The sequence below is a fragment of the Cervus elaphus genome, chromosome 5, assembly GCF_910594005.1.
Source record: "Cervus elaphus chromosome 5, mCerEla1.1, whole genome shotgun sequence".
Lineage (NCBI taxonomy): Eukaryota > Metazoa > Chordata > Mammalia > Artiodactyla > Cervidae > Cervus > Cervus elaphus.
This window is the reverse complement of record NC_057819.1, coordinates 119,105,822-119,130,738: the sequence shown is the minus strand read 5'-3', so window position 1 is coordinate 119,130,738 and position 24,917 is coordinate 119,105,822. Positions and strand designations below refer to the sequence as shown.

General features: G+C 36.3%; 1 protein-coding gene across 6 annotated transcripts in view; it reads right to left on the bottom strand.

Moving 5' to 3' along the window:
• Positions 1 to 24,917, bottom strand: part of TLK2 (tousled like kinase 2) — a 122,465-nt gene that overhangs the window by 46,536 nt on the left and 51,012 nt on the right. For 5 of the 6 annotated variants that reach the window (XM_043904956.1, XM_043904958.1, XM_043904960.1 and 2 more), the window contains 5 exons: positions 19,100 to 19,267; positions 7,281 to 7,376; positions 5,817 to 5,909; positions 2,037 to 2,147; positions 652 to 788 (listed from right to left, as the gene is read on the bottom strand). In XM_043904956.1, the coding sequence (XP_043760891.1) occupies positions 652 to 788; positions 2,037 to 2,147; positions 5,817 to 5,909; positions 7,281 to 7,376; positions 19,100 to 19,267 (605 nt within the window). The remainder of the gene's footprint in view (positions 1 to 651; positions 789 to 2,036; positions 2,148 to 5,816; positions 5,910 to 7,280; positions 7,377 to 19,099; positions 19,268 to 24,917) is intronic. The other variant, XM_043904959.1, reaches the window with a different exon arrangement.

Here is a 24,917-nt window from a genome sequence, read left to right as displayed (position 1 = left end):
TAGCTATTTACGCGGTTGGAATTTTAGGATTTTAAATGTTAATTCTCTCCTTTGAGTAAATGAATGCTTTAAACCAGTTATAATAAAGTGAAGGAGGGCTCCAGATTCCAAGTTGCTGACAGGCACAGGCAGAGGGGCTGCTCACCAGCCTGACTGCTGACTCAGTGCTCCCCTTCAAGAAGGTGACTATCTCTGCTGACTGAATACTCTCCCCTTAAAGAGTTCCAGGAACATGTCCTGTACATTCTTCCAAGGCTTTGTTTTATACCAAACTCAGGAAATCCTTCCTTGGGTCTTTGCCTATTTCAATCTTCTGGGGACCCAGAATAAATGCTGGGAGTGGGCAGACTCCTCATGAAAATTTATTACATAATTAAAATTATATCAAGTCAAGTCTTAGCTTTTTCTTCCTTAGTTTTGGCGATTCTGATTTTTTTAAGCTTTAATATAGAATTTGTTTTTTATTCCTCTGATTATTTGCCATTTTTTCAGGACTTTATCTCATTCCCTACAATTCTTTACACATGTGGAGACAAAACTGAATGAAAAGAAGACTACCACTACTAACATATTAATGACTACAATTACAAAAAAATTTAAAAATCCAAACAAACTTTTCAATTCTCAACTTTATCATCACAATTCACTTACTTGATAAGGTTCTGGAAAGCATAACCATCTGTCCACTGTTCAGTAAACGAAGCCCCGTGTCGGACAGTGGTAAAGTGGCCCAGTCTCAAGCGATCTTGCATGCTTTTATCTCTACATGCCATCTTCTCTTGTTTTGACTTAGGGGAAAAGGACAAATAGAAAATAATTGTATTTTCCTATGAGAACTCAGATGCAGCACTATGTTTATTTTATTTATTTATTTTTTAATGTTTATTTTTTGTACTATACTGCTCAAAGTTTAGGACAACTGGCTAAATCTACACTGATTTCAGGAAGTACCTTAAAGCTATAAACATTTTATATAACCCATAAACATTCTACATTAACATATACTAACATAGACATTTCTGTTATAAATGCAGAATGTGAATTTCCCTTCTATAAAATTAATGAATTAAGAGATGAAGCAAAGTTCTCCTCAGTATCTTTGACATTACTAAAATAATTCATTTCACTTTTTATCAGTGTTCCCTGTCCCTTTAATAGCATTCCAAAGATTTCAGCAAAAAAACAAACCACTAATCTGTCTCAAACCTCTAGCTTATAATCATTTCATTAGGAAGTACTGTTATCTTAAAACTTTCACTGTAAGATAAATAAGTACTGGAGGTATGTTTTACAAATTTTAAGACATCAATTATTTATATTATATAATAAATAATTATTTATTATAATAATTATAAGAAATATAATTATTAAAGGCAAATTGCAACTAATTAGTTACTATTAATATAATAAAGGAGGCATCAGCCAATTAAATAATCATATACAAGTAATTGCAAACTAGTTTTTAAAACACAAAACACTTAATTATCACATTATTATATACATAAGTTACTCTAAATACCATATCTGAAATGGACATAAAACTATTGCTAAATGTCTGTATTTGTAATAGGATGTGCTGTGTGCTCAGTCACTCAATCGTGTCTGCCTCTTTGCAGCCCCATAGACTATTGCCTGCCAGGCTCCTCTGCCCATGGAATTTTCCAGGCAAGAATACTGAAGTAGGTTGCCATTTCCTACTCCAGGGGATCTTCCCAATCCAGGGATCAAATCTCTTGAGTCTTCTGCATTGGCATTTGGCAGTTGGGATCTTTAACATTACAGCAACCCCAGTAGCCCTTTCCTAACCCCAAAAGCCCTTTGTTGGTTTTTCATTCTTCTTTCCAAAGAGACATGGATTTACATAAATGTTTCTTACCAGAGAAGCCAGGCACACCCATGCCCACATAAGACAGAGAACTAAGCTGTGGTCAGTCCTTTCCTACTTTGAAATACTTTCATTTCAGGTAAAAAGTCGACAAGTCACAACAATGGCACACCCTAAGGATACAGAGTTGAGGCCACTACCAATCACTTACCTTTTCTATAAGGAGTTTCTTGCTCATTGTCACACATCGATTTAATCGTTCTTTGTATTTCTCTAACATCTTTTGCTGTTCATCAATCTGCCGTCTCAAATCACAGTTGGCCTTCAATGGAAAAAAAATTTTTTAATTAGCTCCAAGGAAGACAGATTAATTCAAAAGCAGTTTCTAGGGAGTCTGAAAAGCATTTCTTTTGTTAAATTATAAGCAAAATTGAGATTTAAAGAGGTAAGAGTAATTATGTCTTTAAAAAAAGAAGGTGAATACTTTATTCCTTGATTTTCTTTTAATAAACTTATCACTATTAAAGATGAATTCTCTTACTAGAAGTAGGACGTTTTTCTACTGGTCATACTTTGCTGCTGCTACTGCTAAGTCACTTCAGTCGTGTCCGACTCTGTGTGACCCCATAGACGGCAGCCCACCAGGCTCCCCTGTACCTGGGATTCTCCAGGCAAGAATACTGGAGTGGGTTGCCATTTCCTTCTCCAATGTATGAAAGTGAAAAATGAAAGTGAAGTCGCTCAGTTGTGTCTGACTCTTAGCGACCCCATGGACTGCAGCCTACCAGGCTCCTCTGTCCATGGGATTTTCCAGGCAAGAGTCATACTTTACTCCTCCCCAAAGCCAGTTACAGATAAATCCAGTACCCCACACATGCTAATACTGTCACAAAATAAAAGAAAAAATCTATCATGAACGAGATGTTTAGAATTCATATAAATAACACTTTAAAGCATTTATAGATTAAATACTTACAAAGGGTGAATAAGCACTACCAAAAAAACAACACATAATGTTCTTTATGTTCAATTGTCGCTCTTCTGTTCTTCCTTCCAAAGAAGAGACATGGATTTACATAAATGTTTCTTACCAGAGAAGCCAGGCACACCCATGCCCACATAAGACAGAACTAACAAACAAGCTGAATACAAGGTCTTGGTTCAAGAAAACCAGAATGTAAATACACAGTTGATTTAGCTGTGGTCAGAAGGGTGGGCTAAATACTTTGAAAAATTCAAGACTCCTACAATAACAGAGAAGCGAAGAACCACTAACCCCAGGTCAATTTTGACTTGCAACTCCTGAGTTTACTCTTGTGTTAAACAAAAGCTATCTACCCTTTTGGCAAATAAATGATACTACAGCACACTCAATTTTTGAGACTTTGAAGCTTCATTTTAAAGTGACCATTGTGCAACAGTTTCCATCTCCAAGTATCTACTTTCCTCATAATTTCTTCCTATTAGTTCTTCTAAGAGAGCTCATGAGTTTTATGGACCACATTATCAAAGGCCAAGTACAAGGACATTTGGTTAAATATGACTAATTCATACTTAAAAAATCTGCAAGCCAAAGATCATGTAATGTGTATATATGAAGTTCAATCTACTTTTGGAAGGTGAACATCTCTTAAAATCTGTAATCAAATTTATGGAATCAATCAATCTCTGGCAGTTTATTTTAAATTACAAGAACTCTAAATTTTTGTGGTTTCCAACACTAATGATTTTGTGTTCAGGTTTCAAATAGCACCTGACTAGCAGCTCCTGATGCAGCCTTACCCAAACATTTAACTAAAATGGAAAAACTCAATCAATGATCCATGCCTGTCTGAAGAGACATAAGGAGTAGTGGTCATTCCCCTGTCCCTCCGAATCAGAAACACAAGCTCTCATCAATTTGAAAAAATGGCATCTCTCCTTTGTGTCTTCTTTTTTGACATAACCATTCCATTGGCACTGTTCTAGATCCAAAGAAAGACTACAATCTTTAGAAAACAAGGGATTAGAAACACGGGAATTGGTAAAGAGACATACCGCTTCCTGGGAAATAAAACCATTTTTTTAAAACCCCCCAAAAGAATCCTAAGTTAGGGTCAGTTTTTCATATACTCCATCTTCTCAATCTTAAGAAAATCAGATGATGAAGGAAGAAGACAAGCCCATGATCCTTTTTTAGCTCAGCAGAGCTACCCTGGACAAAATTTTTTCATTTAGATTAGACAACTAGACTAGGATTTCTATGAACACACAATATCTAATTATAAACCTTAGCAATTCAACGAGCACCCAAGTGAAAAGAAGAGACGTTAAGAGCAACACCAAGCAAGTATACATGCTAACAATGAAAGATGGAAAATAGGTACTGAGTCTAAACATGGCTCTTCTCACTGAAGGATGGAGAAAAGCAAACTAAGAAACAAAACCAACAGGCCTAAGAAAAATATTTCTGAATAGGAAAGGGGACATCAGCTTGAGAACAATAAAAACATTGGAGATTAAAATGTTAAGCCAATTTTATTTACAAATTGGCAGTATTTACGTATAGATGCATTTATGTACATGCTACAAGGACTTCGCTGGCAGTGCAACAGTTAAGACTTCGTGCCTCCACTACATGGGAATCCCTGACTGGGGAACTGTGATCCTGTATGCTGCGTGATGTGGCCAAAAAATAAAAATAAATCAACAATTTCTTTAAAAAATTTTATATATGCTATAAATAGGTCAAAGATTACTATGGTAAATATACCAAATGTTTTAATCACAGTTAATGGAATTATGGGTGTCATTTTATTTTATTTTTTACTATTCCCTAAATTTATTATAAAGAATGTATTGATTTTTACAATAAGAAAACAATAAACCTTAAAAATTTTTTTAAAAGGGTCAGTCAATATGTCAAACTGTATATTAAAAAATTATTTCAGAAAATATCATGGTGTTACTGTATAGCACAAGGAACTCTACTCAATATTCTGCGATAATCTATATGAGAAAAGAATCTAAAAAAGAATGAATATATGTATAACTGAATTATTTTGCTATACATCTGAAACATAACAATGTAAATCAACTATACTCCAATAAAATTAAAATTTTAAAAAAATCATTGTATATTCTCTAGAGGTATATTTTTAACTCCATATAGCTACTTTTAAAGTTTCTCTTGTAAGCACAAAACACTTCAGATGAATAGGTTATAAAAGATATAAAATGCAAAACCAGGACTGAAAAGTACTTGTGAAATAGTTTTTAAAATTCAAATACACATATATGTGGACTCTAGAAAAACGGTAGCGATGAACCTATTTCCAGCAGGAACAGAGACACAGACATGGAGAACGGATTGTGGATGGGGGGGGTGGGGCGTGGGGGTTGAGGAGGAGAACGGGAGGGTGAGACAGACGGGGAGACTGGGACCGACACGTACGCAGTACCATGTATAAAACAGACTGCTAATGGGAAGCTGCTATGCAGCACAGAAAGCTCAGCTCGGTGTTCTGTGATGACCAAGGGGGTGCAGGGGAGGTCCAAGAGGGAAGGGATATGTGTGTGCATATAGCTGATTCACTTCACTGGACAGCAGAAACTAATACAACATAGCAATTATATTCCAATTTAAAAAATCAATAAAATTTTTAAAAATTCAAAGACATTAAAAAAAATTTCCCTGAGATGGGAAAACAACACTCTGTACATATTCTCACACCTTCAACTCTCCACAGATATATTCCTCTAGTATATATTTAAATACTAAAATTCTACAATTAAGATGTCCAATGTAAAGATACTGTTTGGAATACAGTTTGATCCTCATTACCTACTCAGATTCCCTCAGATTAAAGGAAAATATCCAAATGTCCACATTTTAACTTTATTATTTGGTTACAGTAATTATCTCTATGATATACACGCAATTCACACATATAAATATAGATAAATCAATCAGAGCTTGTTATAAAATCTCTTATGACATTTTAATACTTACTCTTAATAAATCATCTATTCTTCCTTCCTTCTTCTCTAAGTCAGAATTCTTACTGTTTTCTAGTGCAGATATTTTTTCTATTGTGAGGTCAGACTACAGAGATAAGCAGAAAACAAACTTAGGATTAGTCTCAAAATATTACATGTTGAGGGGTGGGGAAAAAAAAATATTACATGTCATTACATTTTTCTTATTACTTTTCTGAAAAAAAAAGCACTTGATGATACAACTAGCCTGGAATCCCATGGCTCAAGAAATTAAATCTGCCTTTCTCATCTCATTCTTTAAGCATGACGTTCTGCTATACTTGCCTTTCAAAAATATATTAACTCTGGGATAAAATATATGAATTCTCAAAATACTGTGCACTGAACAGTACAGAAACATACTCTCTAGAAATGAAACTAACTTTGAATAGAAAAGGTCATCAGAGGAGAAAGGACACGAATCTCTAAAGAACAAACATGCCACCTAGTGGAAACAGAGCGACCAGAAGAGAGATGAATGCTCAACAACCTAAGTCTGTTCAACTATTCAAAAGTTTAATTCAAATAACATTAAAATCTGCTCCTGAGGGCTGTTTAGCTCTTGTGACTTAAGAAATTCTCCTAGATTGCCAGCCATCCTGTCTTGAAGGCAACAAGGTACCAACAGCTTCAAGAAAACAAGGTATAACATTTGGTGAGCTCAACACAACAAAATGGAGGATATATCCACTATCCTTTTCGCGGATATTATCTTTGAATATTCACAACGTTCCCTAAATTAAGGAGTTTCTGAAGACTGTTTAAGGAAGAATTATGTTGGCATGCCACATGTTAAAGAAGTTTAAAACAACAAGGGTTTACTGTGTATCGCACGGAACTATACTCAATAGTTTGTAATAAACCATAATGGAAAAAGAATCAGAAAAAAAAAGAATATAGACACATACATATATATATGTATAACCAATCACTTTGCTATCCATGTGAAATTAACACAATATTCTAAATCAACTATATTTCAATAAAAAAGATTCACTGATGCCTACGTAAGTACTGTGCCAATGAGTGTTTTGTAGACACCAAGATGATGATAATCAACCACATTTTATAGATAATTTGAACTGAAGAAAACTGAGGCCCCAAAAGATAAAGCATAAGTTGCAGAGCTAGAACCTGAATCGGGGTCTTGAGTTCTCCAAAACAAGTGCTTTTTCCTTAACACCATGCTGCAATATAATCATTTCTGTCTATAATCTTTCTGAATACATCAGAAAGGCAAAGAAACACCTCAAAAAGTTAAAAGAACCTTCCAAAAGACTTGAAATATTCATAATGCAAGTTCTGAATACAACACACACAAATAAATGAGACGAAGTCAGAGAAATAAAGGGAGAGAGAAGACCCAGATTTTACACATAGTGTTACCATTTACTCCGAAGCAGTTCTTTCCCTCCCTGTTTATCAACCACTGACCTACCTGGGTCTGTCTGTGTTGGATGGAGATCTGTTTTTGGGAGCTGCAGGAATGCTCTGTGTTGCCAGATCCCGTAGATGAGGGACTGTTTTGCTGAGCCTGGAATAAAGGTGTACCACCAATCACAAGAAGTTTTCCATCTTTCTCCACAAGCATTTATATGCATACAAATGATTACATAAAACAAATACTTCCTGATGAAAGCCAAGACTGAGGGGCATGGAGCCAAGATGACATGGTGGCTTAGACCATTTTACTGTAAATAGTTTAAAACACCAAATGCTTACAAATGAATTTTTAAAATATGGAAATTAAGTATGTAAATGTCCTTTTCACTGTACAACTGATGCTTGAACAACACATGGGTTAAGGGCGCTGACCACCCACCACCCTCCTCCGACCATGCAGTCAAAAATCCACAGGTAACTTTACAGGTGGCCCTCTGGATCCACAGTTCTGAATCTGCTGATTAAACCAGTCTCGAATGGTGTAACACATAGTATGGATCTATTAAAAAAATTCCACATCAAAGTGGACCTGAGCAGTCAGTCCAAACCCACATGTCTTAAGAGTCAACTGTAAATGTGCTTTCGCAGGACAGGTTGGTGAAGCACTCAAGCACAGGGGACGCTCATGACTCCAGGCAGAAAGGACTGGGAACTTCTATTCACAAGAGCATCCAAAACCCTCAAACTTCACCCAGGAACACACAGTGGGCCAAAAATTCTGGCCGATTTACAATATTGTCACTTGTTTACTGTGACATTTTATACATAAATGATGGAGCATTCTAAGGCACTTTCAAATTTAGAAGGTTTAGGACTTAATATAATTCAACTGTTCAAGAATATGCAATCACTATACAGATGGTCACCAACTTAACAACAGTTCCACTTAACAAGTTTTCAACTCTGTGATGGTGCGAAAGCAATACGTTCAGTAGAAATGGTACTTCAAATTTTGAATTTTCACCTTTTCCTGGGTTAGTAACATGTGACACAGTACTCTCTCAAGATGCCAGGCAGCAGCAGCAGGCCACAGCTCCCAGTCAGCCAAAGTCATGAAGGTAAACAACCAGATACACTGACAGCCATACACCCAGACAACCATGGTGATTTTTACTTTCAGTATTCAATAAATTACATGAGATTCACCACTGTATTATAAAATAGACTTTTTGTTAGGTGATTGCAGGCTAATGTACATGTTTCAAGCACATTTAAGGTAAGCAAGGTTGAGCTATGATATATTCAGTAGGTGAGGTATATTAAATATATTTTGATTTACGAATGATATTTTCAACTTATGACGTGTTATATCAGGACCTAATCCCATCATAAGTCAAGGAAGACCTTTACTCCAAAGAGTCCTTTTAAAAACAAAATTGCACTCAACACAGTACAACCTATCATAGACATAATTACAAAATACTGGATATTCTGGGGATTATGGGCTAATGGAAATATCATCTCATCAAAGAATACAGTGTTTCCACATAACGTAAGTTTCATCTGGTACTTCCTAATGATTCCATTAATTATTTCTTTATTCATTAACATTAATACAATGTATAACCACCACCTATTGAGCAATTACTGCCATGATCACAAGTAGTCCTTCAGTTCAGTTCAATTCAGTCACACACTCATGTCCAACTCTTTGTGACCTCATGAACTGCAGCACGCCAGGCCTCCCTGTCCTTCACCAACTCCTGGAGTCCACCCAGACTCAGGTCCATTGAGTCGGTGATGCCATCCAACCATCTCATCCTCTGTTGTCCCCTTCTCCTCCTGCCCTCAATCTTTCCCAGCATCAGGGTCTTTTCAAATGAGTCAGCTCTTTGCATCAGGTGGCCAAAGTATTTGAGTTGCAGCTTCAACATCAGTCCTTCCAATGAACACCCAGGACTGATCTCCTTTAAGACAGACTGGATGGATCTCCTTGCAGTCCAAGGGACTCTCAAGAGTCTTCTCCAACACCACAGTTCAAAAGCATCAATTCTTCAGCGTTGAGCTTTCTTCACAGTCCAACTCTCACAACTATACATGACTACTGGAAAAACCATAGCCTTGACTAGATGGACCTTTGTTGGCAGAGTAATACCTCTGTTTTTTAATATGCTGTCTAGGTTGGTCATAACTTTCCTTCCAAGGAGTAAGCATCTTTTAATTTCATGGCTTCAGTCACCATCTGCAGTGATTTTGGAGCCCAAAAAAATAAAGTCAGCCACTGTTTCCACTGTTTCCCCATCTGTTTGCCATGAAGTGATGGGACCAGATGCCATGACCTTAGTTCTCTGAATGCTGAGCTTTAAGCCAGCTTTCTCACTCTCCTCTTTCACTTTCATCAAGAGGCTCTTTAGTTCTTCTTCACTTTCTGCCGTAAGAGTGGTATCATCTGCATATCTGAGGTTATTGATATTTCTCCCGGCAATCTTGATTCCAGCTTGTGTTTTTTCCAGCCCAGCATTTCTCATGATGTACTCTGCATATAAGTTAAATAAGCAGGGTGACAATATATAGCCTTGATGTACTCCTTTTCCTATTTGGAACCAGTCTGTTGTTCCATGTCCAGTTCTAACTGTTGCTTCCTGATCTTCATACAGATTTCTCAAGAGGCATGTCAGGTGGTGTGGTATTCCCATCTCTTTAAAAAATTTCCACAGTTTGCAGTGGTCCATACAGTCAAAGGCTTTGGCATAGTCAATAAAACAAAAATAGATGTTTTTCTGGAACTCTCTTGCTTTTTTGATGATTCATCAGATGTTGGCAATTTGATACTTGGTTCCTCTGCCTTTTCTAAAACCAGCTTGAACATCTGGAAGTTCACAGTTCACGTATTGCTGAAGCCTGGCTTGGAGAATTTTGAGCATTACTTTACTAGCGTGAGATGAGTGCAATTATGCGGTAGTTTAAACATTCTTTGGCATTGTCTTTCTTTGGGATTGGAATGAAAACTGACTTTTTCCAGTTCTGTGGCCACTGCTGAGTTTTCCAAATTTGCTGACATATTGAGTACAGCACTTTCACAGCATCATCTTTTAGGATTTGAAATAGCTCAATTGGGATTCCATCACCTCCACTAGCTTTGTTCGTAGTGAAGCTTCCTAAGGCCCACTTGACTTCACATTCCAGGATGTCTGGCTCTAGGTGAGTGATCACACCATTGTGATTATCTGGGTCATGAAGATCTTTTTTGTACAGTTCTTCTGTGTATTCTTGCCACCTCTTCTGAATATCTTCTGTTTCTGTTAGGTCCCTACCATTTCTGTCCTTTATTGGGCCCATCTTTGTATGAAATGTTCCCTCGGTATCTCTAATTTTCTTGAAGAGATCTCTAGTCTTTCCCATTCTATTGTTTTCCTCTATTTCTTTGCACTGATCACTGAGGAAGGCTTTCTTATCTCTCCTTGCTATTCTTTGGAACTCTGCATTCAAATTGGTATATCTTTCCTTTTCTCCTTTGCTTTTTGTGTCTCTTCTTTTCACAGCTATTTGTAAGGCCTCCTCATACAGCCATTTTGCTTTTTGCATTTCTTTTCCATGGGGATGGTCTTGATCCCTGCCTCCTGTACAAGGTCATGAACATTGTCCATATGAACAACATCCATAGTTCTTCAGGCACCCTGTCTAGCCCCTTCAATCTATTTCTCACTTCCACTGTATAATCGTGAGGGATTTGACTTAGGTCATACCTGAATAGTTTAGTGCTTTTCCCTACTTTCTTCAATTTAAGTCTGAATTTGGCAAAAAGGAGTTCATGATCTGAGCCACATTCAGCTCCTGTTCTTGTTTTTGCTGATTGTATAGAGCTTCTCCATCTTCGTCTGCAAAGAATATAATCAATCTGATTTCGGTATTGACCATCTGGTGATGTCCATGTGTAGAGTCTTCTGTTGTGTTGTTGGAAGAGGGTGTTTGCTATGACCAGTGAGTTCTCTTGGCAAAACTTAGCCTTTGCCCTGCTTCATTCTGTACTCCAAGGTGAAATTTGCCTGTTACTCCAGGTGTAACTTCCTACTTTTGCATTCCAATCCCCTATAATGAAAAGGACATCTTTTTTGGGTGTTGGTCCTAAAAGGTCTTGTAGGTCTTCATAGAACCATTCAACTTCAGCTTCTTCAGCATTACTGGTCAGGGTATGGACTTGGATTACCTTACAAAACCCTATAAGGAGGTGCTGCTATTCTCATTTATAAAGAATATGCAAATCTGAGATATTAAGCACCTACATTGGGTCACAGAGCTGGTCAGTGGGGGAATAAGAATTGTGGGCTATCTGCATCCACGGTTAACCGATCTCTGTGAGCACAGTACACCGACTGTCTCGCATCAGCCATTATGGGGACTGCTGTGAACAGGCCACAAGCAAGCTAAGCACTTCACACACACAACTAAACTGAAGGCTCACAATAGTCTTGTAAGGTAGGCGATAATATCATCTCCATTTTTATTTATTCATTCATCAAATACTCACTGAGAACATCCTCATCTAAGTATCATGTTAGGTGCTCGGGACACAATGGCCAAGAAAAACAGAAACAAAACCTAAAGGCCCAGTCATCACCCTGCCTTATTAAACTCATAAACCAAGAAAAGATGTATTAAGCACTGGATATATACTTGTTGACAGAAACTGTTAAACAATCATATAATAAATACAAAATTGCAATTAAGGATATGTGCTATAAGCATATACAACAAGGTACCTAACCTAACATAATGAATTGAGGGTTAATTCCTTGATAAAATAATATCAGAGTTAAAATTTGAAGGAAATACGCAGTCAAAGAGAAGAGATGATAGGGTCATTCCAGGTTCTCACATTCCATACAAGAACCCAAAGGGAAGAGAGAGAACTGTTGTGGGGATCAAAAAGTAAAAACTGAGGAGTCAGTCTCAAAGAGATAAAACAACATACACAGCCTGTAAGTCAGAGCAGTGATTAGAGCCAGGTTTAGGAGAGTCTAAATAACTGGTAATGTTCCCTACTCTTCCTACAATGTGGCAAACCTAACCTCATCTTACTGATGAAGGGTTATGATTGTAAAACTCACGTACTATACTGCACTGTGATACAACCATTGTCTCCTTCAGTTATCATTAGATTGCTTTTAAAATCCTATCCTTTTAAAACCTATCTCTAAATAAACATTACTGAGCTGCTTTTATAATAAACACCAACAACAATCACATGACAGGCTAAAAGGCTCTTTCTATGAACTTCTAGATTTTGGTGTATGGGTTTTTTCCTTTTTTTAATGTTTTTTCCTTTTTTAATATGTGCTTATTTCTAAGTTTTCTTTCAGCAAACAAAGGGTGCTAGAATGTCATTCAAGGAGATGTTTCCAAATTAAAGCTCTCTGTAAAAATGTACATATAAATAGCCCCATGATAAGAAGTAAAACTGCAGAAAGTTAACTGAGTCAGTAGGACAGAAGTAAGGAGGTAGCAAATCCTCATGAAAATGAAATTAATACTTACAAAAGATAGGAGAACTACAAAAATATAAGGACCTACTGTGACAAGTAAATCCATGAAAATGCTCTAATCTTATCATTCCTTCGGTATTAATTACGACCCTCTGTGCCTGGTCCTGTGTTAAACACGAGAGATGCAACACTGGAAAACAAAGATAGCTTAGTCTCCTGAGCCCACAACTATAGGATCATGTTCTCAAGAAATGAGAAGCTGATGGCCTTGCTAAGCAGACCACTGTAGTTGTAAATTTAGCCCAACCCTTACTCAGCAAAACATCCTTCCCAGACTTCCGTGTTCTTCGTTCCAATTAGAGTAGTAGTATTGGCTTCTAATTCATAATTACAGGCTAGATTTCCCAAAGTCCTACTGATACTTGGAAGATTTTCTTTCTAAATGAAATCCTAACAGCATTAAGAAACAAGCAAGAATTAAGAATCAGAAATTTTTAAAAACTTTAAGTTTTAAGAAACACTCAAAAGCATTTGGGATCAGACTGATAGAGAAAGTAAAATAAATTCACAGCTGAAAACACAAGCAGTAAAACAGGCTGGTTCTCTTGAAGGGAACTCCTCCAAAGCCCCACACTGAGATTTACCTTTACCAGGAGTGACCCTTGGAACAATTATCAGACATTTAAAACCTATATAGTCCAACAGGGTCCCCTCTTGATCTCTCCCTTACATAGTGAGGGCCATGGATACTACTGCTTCTGAACCAAGGGTAAAGCACACGAATTGGTCTCTCAAATAAAAAAAACAAACATGTAAATATTTAAAATGGAAAATGAGTGAGTCCAGGGGGAGGAGCTTCTGCTGTGAATATTGTGTCCTCGGGGGAAAAAAGTAAAGAAAGTACAGTATCCCCGCCCCCTACAGCTGACAGAAGCGAGGAAGACCTGGAATACGCCGCTAAGAGTTAGAGTTACCTAGCAAAACAACGCCCTCCTTATTTCCATGTGTGTAAAGGAGCTGGTTTTTCTGCCGAGAGCTGACCAGATGCTTACACAGGGGTAACACTCGCACACACACACACCAATGGAGAGCTATTTGGGAAGCAGTACAATGCCACTGCAGGGAAAAATCCATGTCAGTAACCTATGCTAAATCACCCTAATAGTACTGCATTCAACTAAAGCAAAATACATTTTTCAAGAAAACCAACAGCACAAAGTGAAGATCCAACATGAAAAAACAAAACCTGATCCAAGAGAAAATAGAGTATTCAATAAAAACAACTTTAAAAATAAAATATGTCCAGAGAGGGTTAAAAGGATACTACATCTATAAAAATGGAAAATCAGTAAAGAACATGAAAAATAAATGTGACAAGATAAGAGTATCAATATTCTAAAAAGTGAGTAGATGAGCTAAGTAACAAAATGCACAGAGCTGAACACAGAAAATCTGAAAGACAATGTCAAGAAAATCTCCCAGAGGAAGAAACAAAGTCAAGTAGCATGAAAGAAAAGTTAAGAAACATGAACAGGAAGAGGCTTCAAAACTATCTAACAGGCTTTTAGGAGGAAAAGAGCAGAAGGAAAGAAAAATCTAAGAACAGTAAAATAAAGCTTCTCTGAGGTAAAAGGTTTTTAAGACTAAAAAAGGCTATGACATGACAAGGACAAGACAAATAGTGGATAGACCTCAAGAACAAAAAGATACCATACGCTCATCTCAACAGATGTAGAGAAAGCATCGAATACCCTTTCATGATGAACTCAATGAACTCAGAATAGAAGGGAACTTTGTCAATACCAAAAAAGGCCATCTCTGAAAACATTTGCAATAACATGAAAAAGAATAAACTCTTAGAAATAATTTGAACAAAACAAGGGCAAAATCTACACACCAAAAATTCCGAATTTTATTACTAATAAAAAGAAATTAAAGATACCTAAATAAATGGAAAGATATCTCATATTCATGGACTGGAAAACAATATTTTTATGAAGTTAATACTCCCCCAAATTAGTCTGCAGAGTCAACACAACTGCTATAAATTTCATCTGGTCTGTTTACAGAAACTGAAAAGCTGATCCTAAAATTCATACGGAAATACAAGGGATCCCACAGCCAAAAAAAATCTGCAAACTACATTTTTTAAAATTAAAGCATTTAAGAACATCTTATGTTTATTAAAAGATGTAGCTTTTGAGGAAATAACAGACCTCATATATATATTAAAAAAATCTTTTAGACCTTGACAACTATAACTGTCTCATTCAATCAAAACTAATTCAGTGACTAGGACTGTTTTCTTCTCAGTGAATCCAATAAAATCACTCGGTTTTACAGTGCACAATAATGAAACAACCATAATATTGTAAATGCTCCTTAAATGTTTTCAATTTTTAGAATAATTTATAAAGCAGAAACAAATCAATTATAGTTAAAATAACAAACTAAATATCACAAACAATATAACAATAACTAAAAGGATGAAAGATGAAAAAGGAAGCTGAGTATGTTAAACATCTCTCACAGTGGGGAATGTTGATTGCATAAAAGATAATTTGAAGTTAAAATGGTATTCAGTACAAAATCTAAAACAAACTCTTTAACAGTGGTTATCTCATGAATACAAAGGAAAGAATTTTACTCTTCTCTATCACTTCAATTATTTGTAGGTCATGCACATATACTACTTTTACAATTTAGAAAAGTATATGTTTATAACGTTAAAAATCAAATTTCCTATGTTGAAATACATAAAATTATGTAGCAATATGATTTTAAACGGGCTTCCCTTGTGGCTCAGCTGGTAAAGAATATGCCTGCAATGCGGGAGACCTGGATTCAATCCCTAGGTTGGGAAGAACCCCTGGAGAAGGGAAAGGCTATCCACTCCAGTATTCTGGCCTAGAGAATGCCATGGATGTCCATGGGATCAAACATTCAAAGGATCAGACTCATAATATTCTGCCACCTATTTTTACTTATCAGCATTGATCTATAGGTCTTTTATTGCTAGCATATATACCTCACTTTTTTTTAATGAGGGCAATACTCTCCCAAATTAATCTGCAGAGTCAGCACAGTTGCTATAAATTCCATCTGGTCTGGTTTACAGAAACTGAAAAGCTGGCCCTAAAATTCAGATGGAAATGCAAGGGATCCCATGGCCAAAAAAAGTCTACAAACTACATAAAAGTCTATCTCACTTCATTGGTCAACTGTACAGCATCCCATCATATATACATACTATATTTCATTTAACTAGTCCTTATACAAAAAATGCCTTCATTAATTCATACAACATATAATTAAACTGTGTGTATATGAGAGCAGATCTGATTCCAGCATTGGCGGTGCAGAAGTGAACAAAGTGAAGTCCTTGACCCGATGTAGGTTACATTTCAGTGGAGGGGACTTAGGAAGTGGGTGGGGAGTGAGACAAAGAAGTAAATTATAGCAGGTAAGGCAAAGAAGATGATGGTAAGGCAAAGAAGAAAAATTAGGGCACAGCAGCTATATGATGTTTGGGGGGAGCAGGAAGGAGTGCTACCTTATACACTACAGTCTTTCTAATAGGCTGTCGATTTAAGACAAGACTAGAGAGAACCAAGGGGACAAGGCAAGGTGATATCTAGAGGAAGAATGTTAAGGTAAAGGCCCTGAGGTGAGAGACACCAGGTAGTATTTGAAGAAGAAAGGGCAGCCAATGAGGATGGAACTTGGTGAGGGAGGGAGACAGTAGTAACAGATGTCAAAGTGGTGGGAAACAGGCCACGCAAGGCATTATGTGCCATTATAAACACTTGTGAGCAGGGGAGTGGCATGCTTGGACTTAAGTTCCAATGGGATCACTCTGATCTGCTGAGAACAAAGGCAGAAACTAACAGTTCAGTTAGGAGGCTGCCACCAGGATCTCAGTGGGAGATGAGATTTGAGTGGTCATCTAAGGGCAGGGGAAGTGGCAGGATTCTGAACATATTTTGAAGGTAAAATCAGTAGACTTGCTGATGGATTCAGAATTAGGATATAAAATAAAGAGATAAGACTAGAGTGACTCCAGGATTTTTGAACAATTATAAGCCGAGAGCTGAAAATTACTGAGATGTGGAAGAAATGGGGTTTGGAATGGGGGAACAAAGTAAAGAATTCAGCTTCGGTCATGTTAAATTTGATATGCCTATTAGACACAGACAACTGACTACATAGGTCTGGTATTGAGGGAAGGGCTCTGGGCTGGAGATGTAAATTTGGAAGTCTTCTGAGTATAGGTGATGACTGAAAGTAAGAAACTAAACGAGATTCTCCTCACTGAAAGATGGTATACAAGAGGACTGGAGACTGAGCCCTGGGGCACTCCAATATTTGGAGATCCAGGAAATGAAGAAGAATCAAAAAGGCAGAAGCAAAGAAAAGACCATGTGCTTCAAGAAGGGACTGATCAACTGCAGCTAATGAATTATATTGAGTAAGTTCTGAGAACTGATTGTCAGACTTAGCAACGTGGAGATAACAAGTATTCTTGTTAGAAGTTCCTCTGAAACACTGTAGAGGGACACTGCTTCCATATTTTTGCAATTTATAAACAATACAATAAACATCTTTGTGTAGTTCATGGGAATGGAATTTCTGGACCCAAGGATATGTAACCTTAACACTGAGATACACTACCAACCTGTCCAAATGACTGTACCAATCTATACATACACATAGCACTATATGTGTATCTAAACGACTACCTGTACCAAGAATCACCAAATTTACTAGTCCTTGTCAATTTGATAAGTTATTTTATTTTGCATTTCTCTATGGCTGAAGTTAACTAATTTCTCACATTGTCAGACATTTGTCCTTTTTTCCCCTGTTAAAACTGCCTGTTCATAGCCTTTGCCTTTTATTTTTTTTAAAGGAAACTGCTTGTCTCTATTAACCAACATTTGTTATATATTAATGCTAACTTTTTTGCTTTTCTCCTTTTTTATCTCACTAAGTTTACATCCCAGTTGGAACTGCAGAGAAGCAAAGAGAAATAGAACTATACCAAAGCTTCTAGGCCTTTGGTTTTTATACTGTTTCCATGTTCCTTCTTCAGATGTGATTACCATGTTACCCCTCTATAAGAAAGTATTCCAAAGCAGAGAGATGCTGGGCCATCATGGTGGCAGTGGAGATGGTGAGATATGGTCAGATTCTAGATATAAGTATGTTTTCTGATAGATTAGACGTAGAATATGAGGAAAAAAGGAGGCATTAAAGATAAAGCCACCTGTATTAGTTCTCTATTGCTCAGCAACAAATTACCCCCAAACTTAAAGAACTGTGAGGTGATACATGGGCACTGTTTTAAGCTGAGGAAGGAAAGAATGAGAAAAGGAAGGAAGGGCAGAAGGGATTCAAATAATATACAATGATCCCGATCTAATTATTTTATTATTTTTATCTCCCTTCCTTAAGACACCCACCATTTCATGGCCTTTTTTAATACAATCACACGTGGGTTAATCCCAGAGATTATAGAGATTTATTTGCTCAGAAACCATGGAGCAAGTAAGGAGGAAACAGATTACTGGAGAAAATGAACCAGTAAGAGAGAAAGAAACGTTGATCAATGGTAATGTTAGCTCTGAAGGAGGCCCCTAAAAATGGAGGGATAGGGCGATGGGACTTTCTGTTGCTTTATTGCATCACTGAAAACAAACAGGTACTTGGCAGGGTAAAGAAACCAAGAAAAGCAACAACTTTTAAGTCAAACTGCATTATAATTTGGCAAATAAAAAATGGGGTCAAACATTTATAATAATCAAATTCCTGTTCTTTTTTTTTTTTTCAAATTCCTGTCCTTCAAGGAAGAAAGAAGTAAGCTGAAAGGAAAAAACAGGTAGCCAAACAGTCTTGGAAAAGTAACTGTGCTAATACTCTGAAGAAATGAAGAAAGCAAGCATGTAGGCTGTCCAGATACCATAGAGGGGAAAATGACTAGTAAGCATGCCTGTCCCCACACTAATATTTTATTAACTTGACTATTACTTCAAATAAGTGATGGTTGGAGTCTGGAGATTTTATTTTTTTTTTTTTTTTTTTTTTTTTTCTTTTTTTTTTTTTTTTGTTTTTTGTATTTTTCGGAGATTTTATTTTTAATTGTAATGGAATTTAATCTGTATTTTCTGTTCTTTGTCAACCTAGCTTGTGTTTTCCATCCCACAGGACCCTCAGACTTTGTGAAAGCAGTCTCTCTCAGCGCCTTGAGCCAAGCGGGGCTGAGCACAAGCACACATCTTTAGAGGTAACACAGAGTTAGAGATCATCATCTCTCTACCAAAGTCCTTACTCAGACTCCACCTTGGAGCCCCAGGAAAACAAGGATGTGCATAAACGCAGCCTCAGTACTCACTGAGACAAAGGTGAAGCAGAGGCCAGCTCCCCTCTGCGCCAGCTGCTCCGTGTCGAGCCGAGGCTTCGCCAGCATCACTGACATGAGCGTTGGCAGGGCAGACTGCTCCTCCGACACCTCCTTTGCAGCGCTGCCATCTAAACCATAGAGAGGCTGTTCTACTCGCCGCTGGAAAACACGAAAGGAAACACGCAAATTACATGACAAAGAAAACATCTGATACTGCCAAAACATGCAACAGATTAAACACAGTTAGCAGATACAAGAAGGGCTTAAAAATAAAAAACCCTCTGAAAACAAATACGGAGAGTACAGTCACGTTATCACTGGATTATGACCTATCTATAAACCTGAGTTAGTACATTTTAATGGTTCTATATTTACAGAACTCTGAATTTGCAGGTTACTTTGTAGAGTTCAACAAACAACTTCATTATACCCTCAATTCTACAAGGAAATGCTATTTCTAACCTCTAAGTTAATAAAGATTAAGGCATTTGGCCCCTACTTACTTCACTCTCTATTCTATTCTATTACCATATTATACCTATATGCAAAATACAAAATAAATACAAACAAAAGAGTAATATACCACAATTATGTATGGCTTATTCCAGAAATATAAAGATAGTTCATTATCCTATCTACTAATGTAATTCACTACATTAATGTTGGCGGGGGAGGGCAGAGAATCAAGATTCTTTCCTTTAGATGCAAAATAATCTGCACATTGTTGGGCAATACTTCAAAAAAAAAAACTGTAAGTATCCATTTATAATTCAACAGAGTATTTTTTCAGAAATAAACATAACTATAATTAATGGTGCTATACTTGAAACACCTTCATTAAAATTAGGAGCTAGACAGGAGATAACACATGAAAATCACAGTCATTCAACATTATCATAGAATTTTTAGCCAAAGTGATAAGGACAACAATATGAGGTATAAACACTGGAAAATATCAAACATTAGAAAGTGTCAATTTTGGATGATATAACTATTCACAAAGGAAACCAAACAAATCAACTGAAAAACAACAAATAAGAGTTCAGTAAGATGGCCAAGTATAAAATAAATACACAAAAGTCAACAACTTCCCCACATATCAACAACTGATTATAATCAGAACAAGTAGCATCAGGAGAAAAAGCAGATTCAAAATTATCTGTAAAATACTTAGAAGGAAACAATATGCGGATTACACATAAAACAAAAACTATAGTTCACTGACAAATATAAAAGACAACCTACATTAAATGTCAAAATACTATGCTCCTGAGTCCAAATTTTATATATGTCAAATTTCTCTAAAAGCCAGTGCTTAGGGCTTTTTGCGTATTTTTGTTTCTATTTTTGCAAGAAGGGGTGTTGTGGTAGTATAGCGATTCCCCTCTGTGCTCTGGGGAGACTGTTTCTACGGATTTTCACATTTTAGTTCTGAGGTCCACTTGGAAAAACAATCAAAATTAGCCATGTAATTTTTGATAAAGGGTACCAGGGAAACCTGACTGGCTATTAAAACTTACTACAAAGCAACACTGGCCTCTCTGGTGGCTCAAGAGTGTTTTAAGAACCCACCTGCCAGTTCAGGAGACAACCCTGGTTTGGGATGATCCCCTGGAGAAGGAAATGACAACCCAGTCCAATATTCTTGCTTGGGAAACCCCATGGACACAGGAGAGACCAGTGGGCTCCAATCCAATGGGGTTGCAAAGAGTCGGACATGACTTAGCGACTAAACAACAACAAAGCAACATTAACCAAATAAGCATAATACTGGTAAAAGAACAAGCAGACTCATCGGTCGCACAGAAAAATCAGAAAAATACCCATATAAAATGGATGTATAATTTGTGATTATACTGCATTTCTAATTAGTGGGAATTTTATTACAAAGATGATAGGATATGTACATAGATATTAGAAAAAAGGAAAAGTACATTACTTCCTTATAGTATACATAAAAATTATAAGAAAATATAAACAAATGCTATTATGACTTTCCAGTGGTGAAGGGCTTTTTAAACATGACATTAAAAACACAAACCATATAGGAACATCTAAGAGTAAGACAAAATTAGTAATAAGTCGTGAAGAGAAAAACATTGATAAACTTGATCACTTCTAATTTTTTGATTTCTGAATGGTGAAAGTGGACATAAATTAAAAAACAAATTATGAAGAGGTAGAAAATATTTACTCTATAAGTGACAATGAGCTAACAATCTTAATAAGTAATGTACTCCTACCCATCAGTAAGACAAAGCAAATGCTCGAATAAATAAATATTTATTTATTTATAATAAACTGAATAAGCATTAAAAGAGAAATCCAAAAGGCCACTAAACATATGAAAAGATATTTAATATCACTGATGAAGAAATGCAACTTAAAAACAAGCTATTTTTCTCACTGGCGAAGACTATAATGTAAAATTCAGTTTAGAAGGATAGGAAGAAATTGGGACTCTCAAACTGCTGATGACCTGCTAGCAATTATATGATGATATTTCATTTTATTTAATTTTATTTTAAATTGATGCATAGTTGATTTATAATGCTATGTTAGTTTCAGGTATACAGAAAAGTGACTCAGTTATATATATGTAACTGAACACATATTTTCTTTCTCAGATTCTTTTCCCTTATAAGTTATTATAAAATATGAATACAGATGGATGAAACTGGAGCCCATTATACAGAGTGAAGTAAGCCAGAAAGATAAACACCAATACAGTATACTAACGCATATATATGGAATTTAGAAAGATGGCAACAATAACCCTATATGCAAGACAGAAAAAGAGACACAGATGTATAGAACAGACTTTTGGACTCTAAGGGACAAGGCGAGGGTGGGATGATCTGAGAGAATAGCATCGAAACATGTATATTATCAAGGGTGAAACAGATCACCAGTCCAGGTTGGATGCATGAGAAGAGTGCTCAGGGCTGGTGCACTGGGATGACCCAGAGGGATGGGATGGGGAAGGAGGTGGGAGGAGGGGTCAGGATGGGGAACACATGTAAATCCATGGCTGATTCATGTCAATGTATGGCAAAAACCACTAAATATTGTAAAGTAATTAGCCTCCAACTAATAAAAATAAATGAAAAAAATATGAATACAGTTTCCTGTTCTATACAGTAAGTCCCTGTTGGTTATTATTTTATATGTAGCAGTGTGTATATTAACATGTTAATTCCAAATTCCTAATTTATACATCCACTCTTTCCCCTTTACAACCGTAAGTTTGTTTTCTGTCTGTGGGTCTATTTCTATTTTATAAATAAGTTTATTTATATCATTTTTTAAGATTCCAATATAAGTGATATCATATGATATTTGTCTTTCTCTGTCTGGCTTGCTTCATTTAGTATGATAATCTCTAGGTCCATTCATGTTGCTGCAAATGGCACTGTTTCATTCTTTTTAATGGCTGAGTAATATTCCAGTGTGTGTGTGTATATGTGTGTACACACACCACATCTTTATCCATTCATGTGATGACATTTTAAACTGTGCATATTCTTTGACTTGGAAACTAAGCTTTGGAAATTTATCCAAAGTAAACAAATGCATAAGCACAGATATATACACAAGGATATTCATTACAGCATAACTTAGAGAATACAAGATATTTAAGTCTATTGTCTAAATAAATTTATACAATGGAAATGAGGGAACCTGCTATATGAACATACATGTATACGTATACGGCCACTAAACTCTTTAATAATAGCTCTTGTGGAAAGGACTTTATATTTTACCACTTCTGAATTATTGGACTTTCATAATCAGCATGTATCCCTTTATCAGGGAAAACTAACATTTTCACCTTAGAAAATACAAGTAAAACAGACTAATCAAAGTGATCTGGAAAAAAGAACTTATAGGTTTTTTAAAAAAATCTATGAGTAGAAGCCACACCTCCTTAAAAACAACACTCCTACCCCACCCAATAAATTTAAATGCAGGCTCCGGAATACCTGTAGTACTTCACAACAGTAACCTCACTACCTGGCACACTGTATTATTGAAGCAACAATACTAAAACAAATCATTCTGTCATACATTCAATAATTATTTGCCAAGGGCTTAAAAGACCTTTCAATATCTCTGGAAATATAGCAGATTGGGATGTTTGTACCAACATTCCCTTAGAAAACAACTATAAAGACAGGACAAAATTTTTTTTTAGAAGATATTAAAAGTATTGAAAAGTTGCCAAATAGTAGGGATTTGTCACGGCAAAACCTAACGGAAATGAGGAACACAAAAGAGGTAGTAAAAGAAGCATCAAAGTCACATTTGCCCTACGAACACCCTAAGATCTTGATTTTCCAATCCCTGGGCACCATGTTGCCAAGTGGATAATCATAGGCCAAAGCCCATCCAGCATAGGACGCTAAATATGAAACCCTTCCCACTTTAAGCTGTACTTTCAAAGGGTTAAATAAAACCTCAGGGAAAATGTAAGCCAGAAGAAATAGTTCTCTGCCCTCAGGGAGCTGCAACAGTTGCCTTGGCCATGCAGGGGGTGCAGGCTCCCCTGAGAAATATTAATACAATCCAAATCAATATTGCTTGGCTGGTTGAAAGAAACAAACTAGCAAATCAAACAAAGCAAGCAAGCCATGAATTCAGTAGTTTGTAGGGACTGGTAGAATCTCTAGACACTTGAGAGAAGCAAATAAAAATTCTCCCTGGAGAAACATATCTTCATCTTAGACCTCAAAGAAATTTCACAAATAATTTTTCAAGTACAATGAACAGCACACAGACAAAAAAAACCAAAGCATAAAAGAAATAAAGGCCTGAGCAACAACTAGGAAAAATAAGATATAGCAGAAACAGATTTTTTAAAACTTCAAATACAAAAATTAACAGATTATTAAACAACTATGTCTACTAGATTAAAGAAATAAAATAAAAGACAGTTTGACTATATCTGCAGGGAACATAAAATAACAAAAATTAAGGATCCAATGCAGCAAATTAGATACACCGAAACAGAGAATTTGAGAACTGAAAGGCAAGAAACTATCCAGAAGGAGCATACAGAGACCAAAAGAAAACAGAAAAAAGAAATGAAGGGGCATGGTGATAAAGTGAGACAGTCTAACATATGGTTCACTGAAATTTTATAGGAGAACAAAAAAGAGAACAGGACTGAGATAGAGACAAGGGCAAATAACTATTCAGAAATGGCACAAGACAGCAATCCACAAATACCAGAAGCCCAACAAATTACACGGAAGAGAAACAGAAGGATATTTCCCAGTAGAACTGAACACCACAACGTAAAAGCAGCCTGGGGGTTGGGGGAGAGGGTAGGTGTGGGTAGGGGAAGCAGAGCAGTTTCTTCAAAAGAAATAACCAGTAAATGAAAATTATTTTCTCAATTGTAACAAAGAGAACCAAAAAAATGGTAACGATATACTTAACTGTGTGGGGGGGAAAGAAAACAAAAAACAATCTAGATATATACACAGCATAAATATCTTTCAAGAATAAGGGCAAAATAAAGTTATTTTAGCAAACAAAAACCTAGAGAGTTAACCCCCAGCAGATAGATACTGTACTAAAGGACTACGGAAGGCAGAAGTAGTCCACTCTTCCACTTCCACTTCTTCCCTAAAGTGGAAGGTGTAACATGTAAAAAGGGAAGAAGTACAAAGAAAGAGGTAAGTAAGTACATGGATAAATCTAAATGAACACTGACAGCATAATAGAACATTATTATGCTGTCAGTGTTCATTTAGAGATATATATATATATATATTTAAAGGCAAAATATAACCTTAAACCACCA